At 44.0% G+C, this 13,840-nt stretch overlaps 1 protein-coding gene across 3 annotated transcripts; it reads left to right on the top strand.

The window, feature by feature from the left end:
* The first annotated feature begins 250 nt into the window (after positions 1-250).
* Positions 251-12,742, top strand: LOC103532347 (regucalcin). Of its 3 annotated transcripts, none has more exons than XM_030447540.1 (7): positions 251-386; positions 1,025-1,189; positions 3,816-3,998; positions 5,284-5,499; positions 7,035-7,166; positions 11,537-11,691; positions 12,391-12,742. In XM_030447540.1, the coding sequence occupies exons 2-7, from the start codon at positions 1,027-1,029 to the stop codon at positions 12,439-12,441; spliced, it is 900 nt and encodes a 299-aa protein (XP_030303400.1). In that variant the 5' UTR covers positions 251-386; positions 1,025-1,026; the 3' UTR covers positions 12,442-12,742. The 3 variants fall into 3 exon arrangements, with proteins under 3 accessions (XP_030303400.1, XP_030303396.1, XP_030303406.1); XM_030447536.1 differs by having other exon boundaries at positions 880-1,189; XM_030447546.1 differs by lacking the exon at positions 251-386 and adding an exon at positions 773-879.
* The last annotated feature ends 1,098 nt before the right edge of the window (positions 12,743-13,840 follow it).

Genomic DNA, 13,840 nt, shown 5'->3' with positions numbered 1-13,840 from the left:
AGCGGGAAACGGGAGCCTGCCAGAGGGAGAGGCGAGCAGAACCCAGGCCTTTGGAAACCTGCCTCTCGGGGGAGCGGAGAAAACTGGCCATGGCGGGGGGAAATCGCTTCTCCCTCTTCCTTCCCGCCGAGAGGGGGGAGCCGAGCAGCCGTCCTTGGCCTCTTAAACCCCCCATGGAGAAGCTCCCCTTGCCCGGGAGGGTGGGATGGCCGTCCTCCTCCCTCCCCGCGGGGCAGGACGGGGCGGGGAAGGGGACCCGTCCCCGGGGAGGGCACCCGCGGCCCCGCCGGCCCTTCACCCCCGCGGTGCGTGCCCGCCTGCCCTCTCCCCTCTGCACTATAAGAGCGGCGGCGGGCCGGGACCTCTGGCTGCGCTGTTGGGAACAGGTAAAGCTGTGGGGTTTGTTGTTATTATTACTCTTTTACATACGTATATATGCATATATTATGTGTGTGTGTTTATTATAAAGATACATGTGATAAATTAGAATGTCCCACGCACGGCAACTCTGCCGCCGCGGGAGTTGCGCCCCGGCGTGGGGGGGTGGGGGCTTTCCCTCCTGGGATCTGCGCCCGTTGGCACCCCTGCATTTGTAAATATTTTTTTCCCTTTTTATTTATTTTTTTTTTAACGTGGCGGCGGGCTGGGCTGCACACCCACTGGCGGGGTGCCCGTCCGGGCTCGGGCTCCTTCCCGGGCCGGGCTCGGTCAGGCCGCTCCGCTCAGGCCGTGTTTGGGGGGGGGGAAGGGGGGCTAGACGGGGGGAGGACGCCGAACACACAGAGGCGTTGTTGGACGTGTGAGAGCCGGTGGCCTGCAGGAAGAGGGCGATCGGCCCGAGCAGCCCCGATGAACTCTGTTGCTTGGTGTTCCGCACAGGTAAAAACCCCTCTGGAGGGAAAGCTGCGTCTGGGCCGGCCGCATCCACAAACGCGCTCATTTTACGCGCTCATCCCCGGGGGTTGGCGTTACCCGCGCTTGGTCTTCGAGAGTAAAGCGTAAAGCGGCACGGTTCGCTCTCCAGGCATGTCATCCATCAAGATCGAGTGTGTGACCAAGGATGGCTGCAGGATCGGGGAGTCACCCGTCTGGGACGAGAAGGAAAGCGCGCTGCTCTTTGTGGACATCACGGGTCGGAAGGTGTGCCGCTGGAGCTCGGTCACCAAGCAAGTGCAGGCCATCCCTGTGGGTAAGGAAAGGCTCAAAAAACCCTAAACTGAACCTGAGGGTTGTGTGTTTTGGCTTGAGGCTTTGTCCCTGCTCAACGCGTGCAGGACTCTAGTAGGTGATGCTGGATGGTGCTCATCTGGTGCAAGGAGGTATCTCCTTAGAACCTGACCTTGCTAGGCTGAAGAGGACACTGAGGCTTGTGTTGCCTGCAGAAACTATGCAGAGTGACTGACCTGACTTAGTCCTGAGACCTTTTCTTAGGTTTTTGTGCTATTAGATCACATTATATCTACTTCTCTTTCCTTGGTCTTTTTTTACTGCCTCTTTATCCCAGAGGTAAGGCTCACCAAGATTCATTCCCTGATATTGACCTCTGTGGGAATTTTGTTATTGATCTGAATGATTTGGATGTGATAATGTAGATATTTGCATGTCTAAAATCAGCTCCTTACATAGTTTGTATGCGGATTTATTACTTCCTCGTGTTCCATAGTACTTGAGGGAAAACACTTGCTTTTTCCTAACTCCTAACATTGTTCACAGTAAATTGATCTGGGTTTTGTCGACCCTTCAGTTACTGTGGTTACCAGTTTTAGGATGAAAAAGGCCTGATACTAATTTTGGAAACATTGCTTCCCAAACTTACTTGCTCTTACCTTCCCTGAGGTTGCATGCTTCTCAATGCCTCCTCCCTGACTTGAACCTGCCTCTCTGGAGATACAGAAGGGGTTGTGCTGGTTTTTGGTTTTGATTAATTTTTTTGTTTTGTTTTGTTGGGGTTTTGTTTGTTTGTTTCAGTTGTTACTGATGTGGTTCCATTTTGTCCGTTTAGTAATAGCATAGTTATAATTAATGGCTGTGCCTTTGGGAATACCATGATTGAAAGATGCACACCCTCCCTCCAAAAAAAATCCAGACAGCTAGAATGCCATGTGATTAAAACAGGGGATTGATGTCTCAAGCAGAAACCAAGAGAAATTACTCATTACTGAACCTTATAGAGAATTACAGCCACCCCACACTTAGCTGCAACTTCAAATGCCCTTTTCAGCTCCACAGGGAAAACGCCACTACACACATAGCTGTGCCTGGAGGTGAGCGGAATAGACCTTATGGTCAGTTCTTTGTTTAACATAAAATGCTATTGCTAATAAATCAATTCCTGTGGATACTGCTTAACAAAGCCCTCGGGAAGGAGGTGGGAGAGGGGTTTGATGCGCTCACTTGGGCTGTATTTGTGCAGTAGGGTGACTGTCCCTCTTGCTAGCTTGGTACACCCCTTTGCCCCTGGGGTGCTTTGTCAGCATGGTTTGGGGCTATTCTAGTGGCTGTGGAGGGCACCTGGGGGCCACCTCCAGGGACAGGCAGGCAGGGAGTGTACAGACTCTGAGCACTCCTGGGTGGGAGGGGGCCCTGGGAGCTGCCCGAGTTGGAAGGGTGACTTGAGGTGGCACCCGGTTGCCCAGTGTAGGTGAGCCCAGACCCACCAGCAGCCTCAGCAGTGGGGTCACACACCTCTAGGTGAAAGAGAAAAGAATTCCTTGAGCTGAGCTTGCAATCAGGTGTGTGGAGACCATTTGGGTTTCTTGCTTGGTGGTACCACTGCCAGGGCTGTAAAGGGAAGGAGGGTCCTGAGCCAAGTGCCAGCATCTGGGAGGGAGCAGCTCCTCTTGGCAGCAGTGATGGCTGGTGGTGGCTCTAAGTGTTTGTGAAACTATTACCTAATGATGTCTCTGCAAAGCTATACATACAAGAAATCTTTTATTTTTAAATTAGAAAGTTGGTGCTTAGTCCCATATGTATTCCAAAGTCATGCCTATCCCAGGTTTCATTGCCCTGTTTAGCCCTATTATTTCCTATATTGTGCCTGGCTTTTACAGATGAGTTATCTTCACAGTAATTTCTCTGTTTGGTTGTTGGTTTTCTGTCTTTTTAATTATTTATTTATTACAGATTAAAACCTGCCACTGAGGTTTTATAGCATAATCACTCGAATGAGTGTAAACAAACCTTGGAGTATTTACTCGTTTTTAGTTTTTCTTTAACTCTTGTTGCTCCTTGGTGTGTTTTTAGTGCTGCTGGAGGCATGTTTGAACTACATAGCCCAGCATGGTGCAGAGGGGTGGCTTTCCTGCCCTGCTTGAGTGTCCCGGGGCTGAAATAACTCTGTCTCCAGGAGTTAGGACTGAACGGCCATGCAGGAGCTGGGCTAAGTAAACATAGGTGCTCCTAGTTGCAATCAGTTTTTCCCCTGGGGAAGTGGAAATGCACACAGTAGCCTGTTATAAAAGATATTTGTGCCTGCATCTGTTGCCCTTTTAATATCTGTGTTTCTTTTTTTAAGCACCTAGCAGAGCCAGGTACTGATAATAATGACTATTGCTGTTGGGAGTGGTGGTGTAGTACTCAAGTTCCCTGAGTTTCTGTGACCCAGATGTTATGATTTTCTTCATAACCACTTTCTGTATGCATGAAATATGCCCTCTTAGCATGAAAGGATCTATTTCTATGTATTTAAGCATCAGTTCTGTTGGTAGAAAAGTGAGTTTGTTTCTCTTGCTTGTGGTATCACATAGCTTGGTCATAAATGTCTTACAAAAAAGAAAGTTGTTTCCATACCTCTCACCATTTCACCCTGTGTCTAGATGCTCCTGTGAGCTCTATAGCTCACCGAAAATCTGGGGATTATGTCATCACCCTGGGAACCAGGTTTGCTGGTTTGAAATGGAAAGAGCAGCAGGTAACCATCATTACTGAAATCGACAAGGATAAACCAAACAACCGATTCAATGATGGGAAAGTGGATCCTGCAGGGAGGTATTTTGCAGGTATGCTGCTGGCGGGTCCTTCTTTCTGCTGCTGTGTTTGGCTTTGGTGATAACATGTAGTGAGAAGTTGTCTCTGCAGCAGGGGGTCCATTCATAGTTAAATGGTGGGGATTTTTGTTGTGGTTGTCATTGTCTTCAAGCAGAGTTTAATCCCATTTACAAATCTATTTGTATCACCTGGACACCATCTAATCAGGGCTATATTTTTTTTAAAAAGAGGCCCATTATTCAGAGCCTGCCTAGTTTAAGAAACTGGCCTTGTCTCCTCCCTGTTGGCATGCTTGTTTTGAATGCTGGCAGAGTGCCTATAGAAAATACTTTGCCAGTGAGAAGTTTATGATATTTGTTTTTCATAAATCACAATTTAAAGATGGCATTTCTAAAAAACTATGGGACTGTCCAGCCTGCAGAAGAGAAGGCTCAGGAGGGATGGATCCTACCTGTGTGTATAATTACTTGAAGGAGGGGAAGTAAAGAAGAGGAAGCCGGGCTCTGCTCAGTGGTGCCCAGTGACAGGACCAGAGGCAATTGGCATCACCTGAAATTTGGGAATTTTTTTTTTTAAATGTAAAGAAACTCCATTGCTGAGCGGAGTAGGTCATGTAGAGAGGCTGTGGAGGCTCCGTCCATGGAGATACTCAAGGTGCAACTGAGCACCTTGCTTGCCCTGAGCAACCTGCATTGACTGACCCTGTTCTGAGCAGCGGCTGAGCCTTGATGATCTCCTGAAGTGCCCTCCAGCCTCAGCCATCCCATGATCTCTCAGTTTTTCAAATGCCATTCTGTTCATCTGCCCTGTAGCTGGGTCCCTAGCTTACCTTAATTTGCTTTTACCCAGCCTCTCAGCTGCCAGCTTTGAGCCACAACGATGAGATTTGTTTTTGAAAAGGCTTTACATAATAATGCTTTCATTCTGAGGGAAGAGGAAATTTTTTTTCATTCTCTCTGCTGTACAAGACATTAAAATTTGTGGGAAGTTAAATGCTGACCACACCTTTCTTAGTACTTATGACTGAATAATATGTGTAGCAGAAATCACGCCGTGCACAGCTCAACATAAAAAGCCAAAGACTCTGTTTTGTCATCTGCTAAAAGCAAACACTTTTGAAATCTACCTTCTCTTTTACTTTTAACTCAGTTTCTTCCCCAAATATCCAAAGCCCTTGCACTGCTCCTTTCTGTGTTGGCAGCATGGTCATCATTGTAGTGAGGGGCTGCCACCAAACCTGGGGAAGAACCCTCTCATGCCCTCTGAAACTGCATTCTCTCCTTTGGCTCTGCCCAGGTACAATGGCTGAGGAAACTCGACCTGCTGTGCTGGAAAGACACCAGGGCTCTCTGTACACACTCTTCTCTGACCTCTCAGTAGTGAAGCACTTCGATCAGGTGGACATCTCCAATGGGCTGGACTGGTCGCTGGATCACAAAACCTTTTTTTACATAGACAGCTTGTCCTACTCAGTGGATGCCTTCGATTATGACCTCCAAACTGGAAAAATTGGTATGAATTGGTGCACTCCAAAATAAGTCATTTGTGCCAAAGGGTGGCAGAGTTTCATTCCATTCTGGTCGTTACACAGAGCTTTGGGAGTTGTCCTTCAGAAACCTCTTTAGAACAGAACAACAGAAGCCGTATTAACACCCATCAGTGCCTGCATATGCTCTTAGCTCAAACGAGTCCAAGGCCGTGGGTAATAGCATAAAGTATTTAAAATTTGAGTAGTCATCTGGGCTGCTGTTACTGAGCACAATGCCTGCCTGATCTTCCTCTGTGAAAAGGATGAAGTGTTTCTTGTATGAATAGGTTTCTTTGCCTGTGTATTTCTTACAGCTGACAGAACAGGGAAGGTAACAGAAAGCCTTTAGACCTGTAAAAAACCTCTGCTGGCTTCTCTAAATTATTTTTTTCCCTGTTTTGTTTTTTTAAAATACAAGCTCATAAGTGAAGATTCTGCAGACAGAGCTAAGCAACAACTGGAAAGCAGTAACTCAAAGCTTCTTCCTTCATTTATTTAAAACAAAACAAGACAAAACAACCCCTTAAGGGCTTCTACAAGCTTGGGCAGAGGAAAAATTCCAGTGACTTGACCTAATAATTTGCCTTTGAGTACATTTTGAAAGCACCCAGTCAAATTGAATTTGATATTTAGTTTTTATTTAGTTTTTATTTAGTTTATTTTATTTGGTTTATTTAGTCTGTGCATTTAAAAGCATTTTAGGTGTAGCATCTCGTCCTGATGTGTCTCCTGATGTGGTTTGCAGTTTAATTTTTCTTTAGGAAATAGAGTGGTTCTTTCTATCTCACCCACTCTCGCTTGCTCTCTTTCTGTGGGCAATCTGCCAGTCCCTAGGAGCACAAAGGAAACTCATTAAAAAATATTGCTACATATGAGAAACATTGAAGTTGTCAGAGCATAAAATAAACAATGTTGGAAAGTTGCTTTTAATTTTCTTTAATAACAGTGGATAGAAGTTCAGATAGGGCTGTTTGTTTTTAGGTTGACTCTATGCCTTTGAAGATGATGCTTTTCCTAACTCTGTGTTTTTATAAACTCTCAGTTTATATATCTGAAGGTCACTTTTGTGTTGGAATAGTGATTATTGGCATATTCCAGCAGTCTGCTTGGAAAGTCTCCAGTTCTCTGACTAGAAGCGGCCCATACTTGAAACGATCCAAAGTGCCTTTGGAACAAGTAATTAATTCTCTGAATATATATAACATTAATTTATGCAGTTATTCATTTAATATTGTAAGTAGGGAGCGTGAGTGGTGCACTAGAAAAGAACACCAGAGAAAAGGATTATACTTGCAGTGGATAGAAACTGATCTACAGGCTTGCACAGTGAGACACAACCATCTGGAGAAACAAACAGGGCAGCAGTCACAATCTATTTCTTTTCAAAGAAATTTCATATCAAAGAACTGAGGACTTCAGGGCTTTTGAAAGGAATAGTATGAATAACTCTGCTGGGCTGTGACTGATAAAATTTTTAACAACTGTCTCAGTTTTGTTGTGTTTTTTTGCTACCCTGCAGACAACCGTAGGAGTGTGTACAGACTGGAAAAAGAGGAAAGCATTCCTGATGGGATGTGCATTGATACAGAAGGCAAGCTCTGGGTAGCTTGTTATGATGGTGGGAGAGTGATTCGTCTTGACCCTGAGACAGGTAAGTCCTTGAAAAGGGTGGACTGCAATCCTCTGTTGAAAAAAAGAAAAGACAAAAGAAAAGCAACGAATGAGAGGGTTATTCTTTTCCCCCACAGAAATGGTGTATCTACTCTTTTTAAAAATTTTTCTTTTTTTCTTTTTTTTTTCCCCTTTTTGTTTTAAAACAATTATATGTATGTCCCTGCTCTCAAAAGTTAGCTTTGTAAATAAGTCTCCTTTCTTCCTAGCCTCTGTTGTTTTGGAAGAGATAAAGTTACTGAGGGAATTACCATTATACCAGTGAATTACTTGAGTTAGCATCCTCTAGCATCCTCCAGACTTTTAGAACAGCGTTTCCTTGACACAAAATTATTTTTAGAACAGCATTTACTTTATTGATAAATGATGTGGAAGAAAATGAATAAACCATGAAATGGCAAAGGTATCTTAATCCATTTTTTGGTGGTTTTTTTTTCTGTGTAGTGCATTATTTTGGGCAACCTACCGAGGTTAATACAAGTTCCACAGTGGCAGTGATGCTAGCAACATTTTTCTTAATCGTTGAAAATTATTTATAGTCTAAATTTTGCAATTGAAATAATAAAAAATATTTAATGAATTCCACAGATTTTTATAATTCCCACAGTAACATCTTGGGTGTGCCCATTGTCTGAGCCTGTTGCTCATTGCATTTGGGCTTTGGTGGTCTGCCAGGCATGGTTTAGTCTATGTAAAAGACACTTGTGGAGCACCTCAGAGAGACTGAACCACCACTCTGTCTGCAGGTGGTCAGTGGGTGAGAATGAGAGCACAATTTTGTCAGATCCCAGGCAGCACAGGTCTGCATAATGCAGTGTTGTAGGAGAAACTGCACTGGATTGCATCTTGAATCCAGATCCAGCCCTAACAAAAGTCTTGGGGTTTTATGGGGCTGCAGATTCAGGGGTGTCAGTGTCCCTTGAGGCATCCCTTCTCTGCAGTGCACAGCAGACCCAGGCACACGTGTGCAAGTCAGGCTGCACCCTCCCTCCTGACAACCCTGGGACCTCTTATTTGGGGCTCAAGCTGTGCCTTTGCCCTCACTTTGATCTGTTCCCATCCAAGGTTTTGCCAACCTGTGGGAATAGCTCTGCAGACTCTGCACCCCAACCCTAAGAAGAGAAAGCTCCATCTGGGACATCCCAGCAGCTCTGGGACCTGTTTCTGGTTCCACATCCTTTGATGGGCAGAGCACTCCTCAGTGACCTCTGCCCGCCCTCTGAATAGCCTTCTGGAGCAGTGGATTCTACCATTTTTCCTTTCTGGTTCCCTCTTTCTACCTTTTTCCTCTCAGCCTCCACCTTCTTCCTTTTTTCAGGTGTTTTCCCTTTCCCTCCTGCCTTTTGGAGGTGTTCTCTTAAGGGAAGGCTAATAATAGGAACAGTGTCCTTAAGAAGATGCACAGGGAGACTGTAAGACTAGGAAAAGAAGAGTACATAGGCCTAATGCATCCCCAGCTCTCAACTATGCTCAGCTCAGGATCTTTCAGGGCTGAATGTGTTTTCAATGTATTGGTAGCTTCCAGTATATTTTCACATTTCTGTGAACTTTTTCTGAGGTCTCCCCTCTCATGTAGAGCTCTCAGTGCCTGCACTGAAGAGTAGTAGGAAGGTTTTCAGGTTAAGTTTAATATGTTTATTATTTTATGTTTAATAAAGCTACCTTCTTTGTGGTATCTCATGCATGTCTGCCCTCTCTGTGCTGTCATTTTAGAGTAATATCTAAAATCTGCAATTTGCTGGATTCTGAGAGAATTGTAACTCTTTTAGGGAGATGACCCAAACAGATTTGAAGATAACTCCATGAAAGCCTCTCACAGCAGCTATTATGTGTGGCTTGAATGACTGTCAGCCAGTTGCAAATTCATCCACTGATTAAGAGCTCTTCTGAAGCATCTGAAGGATTTTCAGGTTTCACTGATACCAAAGCCTAAACTGTTTTCTTAAGGAAGATGGGCAAGGAAACTTGTTTGTTTGGCATCTTTTCTAAATTAAGATATTTGAGGTTCAGGGTGAAGCAGGTTTTCAGGTCAAGGCTTCTTTAGCCTAGATAGCTGCTGTCTTTAGGTTCAGGGTGTGCTCCAGGGAAAGGTTGTGATGACTGATCCCACTGGGTCTGTCAAGGGCTTGAAGGGGCTGTCTAACATGTATGGTACTAAATCTTGTCATATCTGTTGGTGACTTAGTGACCTGCTAGTGTTATGCCTTTCGTGTCTTTTAAATGGGAGTTAAATATTTTTAAGTTCTTCCCAATTAATATATTACATAGATAAATGCTTCAGGTGGATTTCAGAGCATCCAGGTACAGTTTTCTTGCATCTTCAGGAAGATGTTGCAGGAAGATCACAGGGCTTTGTAAACAATACCTTCCTGGCCACTGTCTTCTGAGATTGCTCTGCAAGTACAGTGAGGTTCTCTTCCTTCGTCTCTGGAGCTCATGCCTCTTCTATAGTGCATTTTTTTCCCTTTTGAATGCACTTTTCACTCCTTTTCTTCCAGACTTCGTGTCAGCCAATTCCTAGAGTGGCCACTGGATCATTTTATAAGCCGCCATTTAGCCCATGTAGCCATGGAATCCTCCCACTGCCAGCTGACTGCATAACCACAAAGTGTTGCTAGAGCCAATGGGACTCGTGGTGGTCCTTGTCACTCCCAGGCAACAGACAGGACTTTTTTTTACTTGGATTTTGATTTTTACTTTGTCCATTGTGGGTTGAAGTGTATGCCAGATAAGTTTATTATACAGCATCAGGAATCTCAGAGGGGTGACACTTCCCCAGTTATTGTGTGCCAGAGGCATTTCCACCACTGCTCACTTGCTGTTTCCTTTTATTTAGTTTGGGATTAAAAGACAGTTTAGAAGTATCCAGCCCTTGTGTCAGGGTTTTTGATGAAAGAGGCAATTTTCTCTCAGTCCTCTATTTTGGAGGTGCTGTTTACATCCATAGTAGCAAGTAAAATGGATCAGTGATGTCCTGTAGGTCCTGCACCGTGTGGCATGTTGTTGCTTATTTTGTACAGCCAGGTTGTCTTCCTACACCAAAACAGAGCCCAGACTCTCAGGGGAGCAGCAGACCCAACTAGGTGGGCCAAAATGGAGCCAGGAATGCACCAGTGACTGAATAATGTGTTCCTGCTTTAGCCTGTGCTTATGCCTTGCTTCGTGTTTTGGTACCAATGGAGCTGTTTGGTCTGTGCTTTTGTGGGTTCACTGCAGCATTGTGAGAGACTGAGGCACAGCTGCTTGGGAGAGGGAGAGGTTTTAGAGCTCATAAAAGGAAGCCAGGTGCTTGCTTTGGTAAGCATCTCCTAGGAAGTGGTGCTCCACTCTAAAGCTGACCAAAAGCTTCTCGTAATTATTAAATGAGCCAAACTTCCTACTTTTTCCTTGTTGGGTTCCCAACATCCAAGTTACTTGCCTGCTGTTTCAACACATTGCTAAAAAATTAAGGGCACCTTAGGGGCACCAAGCCCTTTACCCATGCCCTTGGGAGGCCAGGGAAATGACGTATGTTGTAAGGAGTTTTATGTGCATAGGCATTTTTCTAGAAAGAGAAAAAAATATTTGCAGGTAAATTGAAATAGGCATGATGGGCTTAAGCACTCACTGCCCAGAGTTAGAAGGAGTTCTAGAAAAATCTGCTGTAAGGTGTTTAGACAGCCTCCTGGTTGAAGCTGGAGGCAATCTGTTTACTACTGTCATTATGATGGTAGCTATTTGTTGGTTTAATTAATGCGTAATATATGCTAGTGCTAATTGCTTGTAAACTTGAGACAGGTCCCATGATCCTTATTTTATGCAAGCTTGATTTGAAAGGCTATTGGAATTTCAGGAAAAACTTCTAGGAATTAATCTTCCTTAACTGCAGGCTGTAGAGATGCAGCACAAGGTATGGCTCAGTAGAGCTGCACGAGGTCTGCTCGCTCCTGGTTTCCTTTGTAGTTAAAAGCAGAAAAGTCAGCAGGTCTAGGGTGTGATTCATGTGACCTATTTCAGGGAGGAATTGCATCCTATTTTCCATTAACTGCAATAACAAGTTTGGGTCCAGAGGTCTGAACTGTGGATGTTAGCATTTAATTAGAGGACAGGCTGGGATCGGGGGTGGGATCTGCTTGTGATAATCAGGACTGAAACTTGTCAAATTGTACATTGTCAGCAACACGATTTGCAAAAGTGGTTTCTCCCATAATGGTGCTCATCAGTATGGTGAAACTGGGCATGGGACCTCCCCCTGCCCTGGTACCTGCTTTTGTGGAACACCTGGCTCCATGCAGGTAATCTGCAATAATTTATTTAAATTTATTGTCATAAGTAGACAACCAGGAAACAGCATGCTTATTTTTTCTCCAGGAAAAAGGCTCCAGACTGTGAAACTTCCTGCTGACAAGACAACTTCCTGCTGCTTTGGAGGAAAGGATTATTCAGAAATGTATGTGACTTCTGCCAGTGATGGGATGGATGAGGAGTGGCTTTCACGGCAGCCACAGGCTGGTAGGATTTTCAAGGTGAATGATACTTTCTTCTGTCATTTTAGAAGCTCATTTTTTGACCTCCTGTACTTTTCAGGTAGCAAACTGGTTGGAGTGGTGGGAGGCAGGAGGGAGGAGGTTGTTACAACATCAGTCATATATCTTAAGCTCTTGTTCTTGTTTTTGGTTCCTGTTGGAAGACGTGAAATTTAAATGTATTTAGAGATTTGAAATTATTTTGGGGTTTAAAATTTGTAGCAGTGCCGTCACCTTTCCACTGCTCTCCCTTGCAACACAGTTCAAGGTTTCCATTAACTGTGGGAATATTTATGTCAATTCTTTGTCTTAATGAATGGCACATAAAACCATCTGCTTTTATTTACTTTCTGGTTAGTTATAACTAAGTTATCTCCTTAAAAATATATCACCTTGGAATTTGTTTTAAAGCCCTTCACTTTCATATACCGAAGGTTATATTGTGAAATCCAGAATTAATACTGAGTAGTATCTGAGAAGAGGCTTTTGGATTCTGGCCTGTGATTTCTGAACTTTAGAGAAAGAGCATAAGTTGAAGTTCCTGCTTGAAATGAGTTGTGTGCAAAATACAGTGGGATGTCAAGCTGCAGAACACCATCCTATTCTAAATTAAGCATGTCTAGTTGTGAAAGAAAAGCATGTGTCTAATACTGGTGAAGTATTGCATTAATTTATTTTTTTTCCTCTCTGTTTTAACAGATAACAGGGCTAGGGGTGAAAGGAATCCCACCATATCCATTTGCAGGTTGAATTTACACTCTTCAGAATGGAACTAAGAGGACTTAAGCAACACTAATCAGAATGTCTTGTTCTGGTGTTCAGCATCTTTTGCTTTGAAACCATAACACAGTCATAATTTCTCATCAGGGAAGGATGAAAAACTACTGATACACATGGAATGTTTTAGTACCGATCTTTTTTCCCCTTTTTAAGCTCTATTATTTTAAACAAATGATGGCTCTTTTTCTGTTGTGCTGTAATGATTCTCACCCTAATAAACTACTGAATATTGTAACTTTCTTTTATGAATAAATAGTTTTTATTCTCTTCTCTTTAGTGTTTATTCTCCCATCTCATTTGCAAGTTATGATATATTGATTTATTGATTAAACGACTTGTACCTTCTCTTCTACATATTTCCAAAGTTCCTCATAAAATACCCATTTGTGGTCTTATCATTCCTTTAACTGGAACTTTATTTGTCCCATCATGTTCTCAACAACTGAAATATTAATACCCATTCCTGTGCCCCTGCAGCTTCCATTTTACATGACATTTTTAAGGCTTCAGTTGTGCTTAAGTTAATTCTAATTGGCTGGAGCCAATCATCATCTCTTGTCTGTGCATGTCATTATGTTGCTCATTTTGTTTAATATAAACCCAAATGTTTGGGATCGAGGACTGCATCTTTGTCCATACTCTGAAGATCTTGGCCTGGTTTGGAGAGGATCAGGAATTCTTGCCCATTTTTAAAAAGAAGCGACCACCTGCATGTACCTCCTGCTGGCCAAAGTCCAAGAGGAGCCTTCATGCCCAAGTGGCCACTGCTCCTACAAATGTGCAGGAAAGGGTAATTTCTTCAATGCACCTGTTGTAAATGGGAGACTTATTCACTGAATTGCTTTTTTGCCTGTAAGTTCAGGGCTGTGTGTGCAGAAAGAAATGTGATGTAGCTTAATTGGTTTATAAACTGCAGATTTTGCTCTTGGCATGTTACCTGTTCCAGGCTTTTGCACCTCCACCAGCAGGTAAAACAGATCCCTGTCCCCATCATGCTGTGTGACCATCAACCACTGATTCCCAATGAGAGAGCCCCTGCCTGTGCATTTTCCCTGCAGGTGGCTCCAAGAATGGGACGTTGTGGTTTCCCTGTGCATCTCTGCAAGCCTGTCAGAGTTAGTTTCTCTGCTGGATCTGCTTATGTCTCCTATGCCTCTCACAGTGTGCAGTGGGCAACTTGGTAGCTGCCTGGCCCATGAACCTCACCAGGGCCTCCCTGCTGCTTTGAACCAAGCCACATGCCAGTCACTGGTTTACCTTCTTTAAATCATGCAGGGGTATGTCTCAACAGCAGGAAAAACAGGAGGTTTAAGAAGGCCCATTTCAGGGCAGAAGATGAGTGTGAGAGGGAGACTGAGGCTTGTTCTTG

The sequence above is a fragment of the Calypte anna genome, chromosome 1, assembly GCF_003957555.1.
Source record: "Calypte anna isolate BGI_N300 chromosome 1, bCalAnn1_v1.p, whole genome shotgun sequence".
Classification (NCBI taxonomy): Eukaryota; Metazoa; Chordata; class Aves; order Apodiformes; family Trochilidae; genus Calypte; species Calypte anna.
The sequence above is the reverse complement of the archived record's forward strand: the minus strand, read 5'-3'. Positions and strand labels throughout refer to the sequence as shown.

Excerpts from the sequence above, each read along its gene's own strand:
- LOC103532347 (XM_030447540.1), top strand. The coding sequence starts at position 1,027 with ATGTCATCCATCAAGATCGAGTGTGTGACCAAGGATGGCTGCAGGATC. Across the intron at positions 7,167-11,536 it reads TCGTCTTGACCCTGAGACAG|GAAAAAGGCTCCAGACTGTG; the intron begins GTAAGTCCTTGA and ends TTTTTTCTCCAG. Across the intron at positions 11,692-12,390 it reads AGGCTGGTAGGATTTTCAAG|ATAACAGGGCTAGGGGTGAA; the intron begins GTGAATGATACT and ends CTGTTTTAACAG.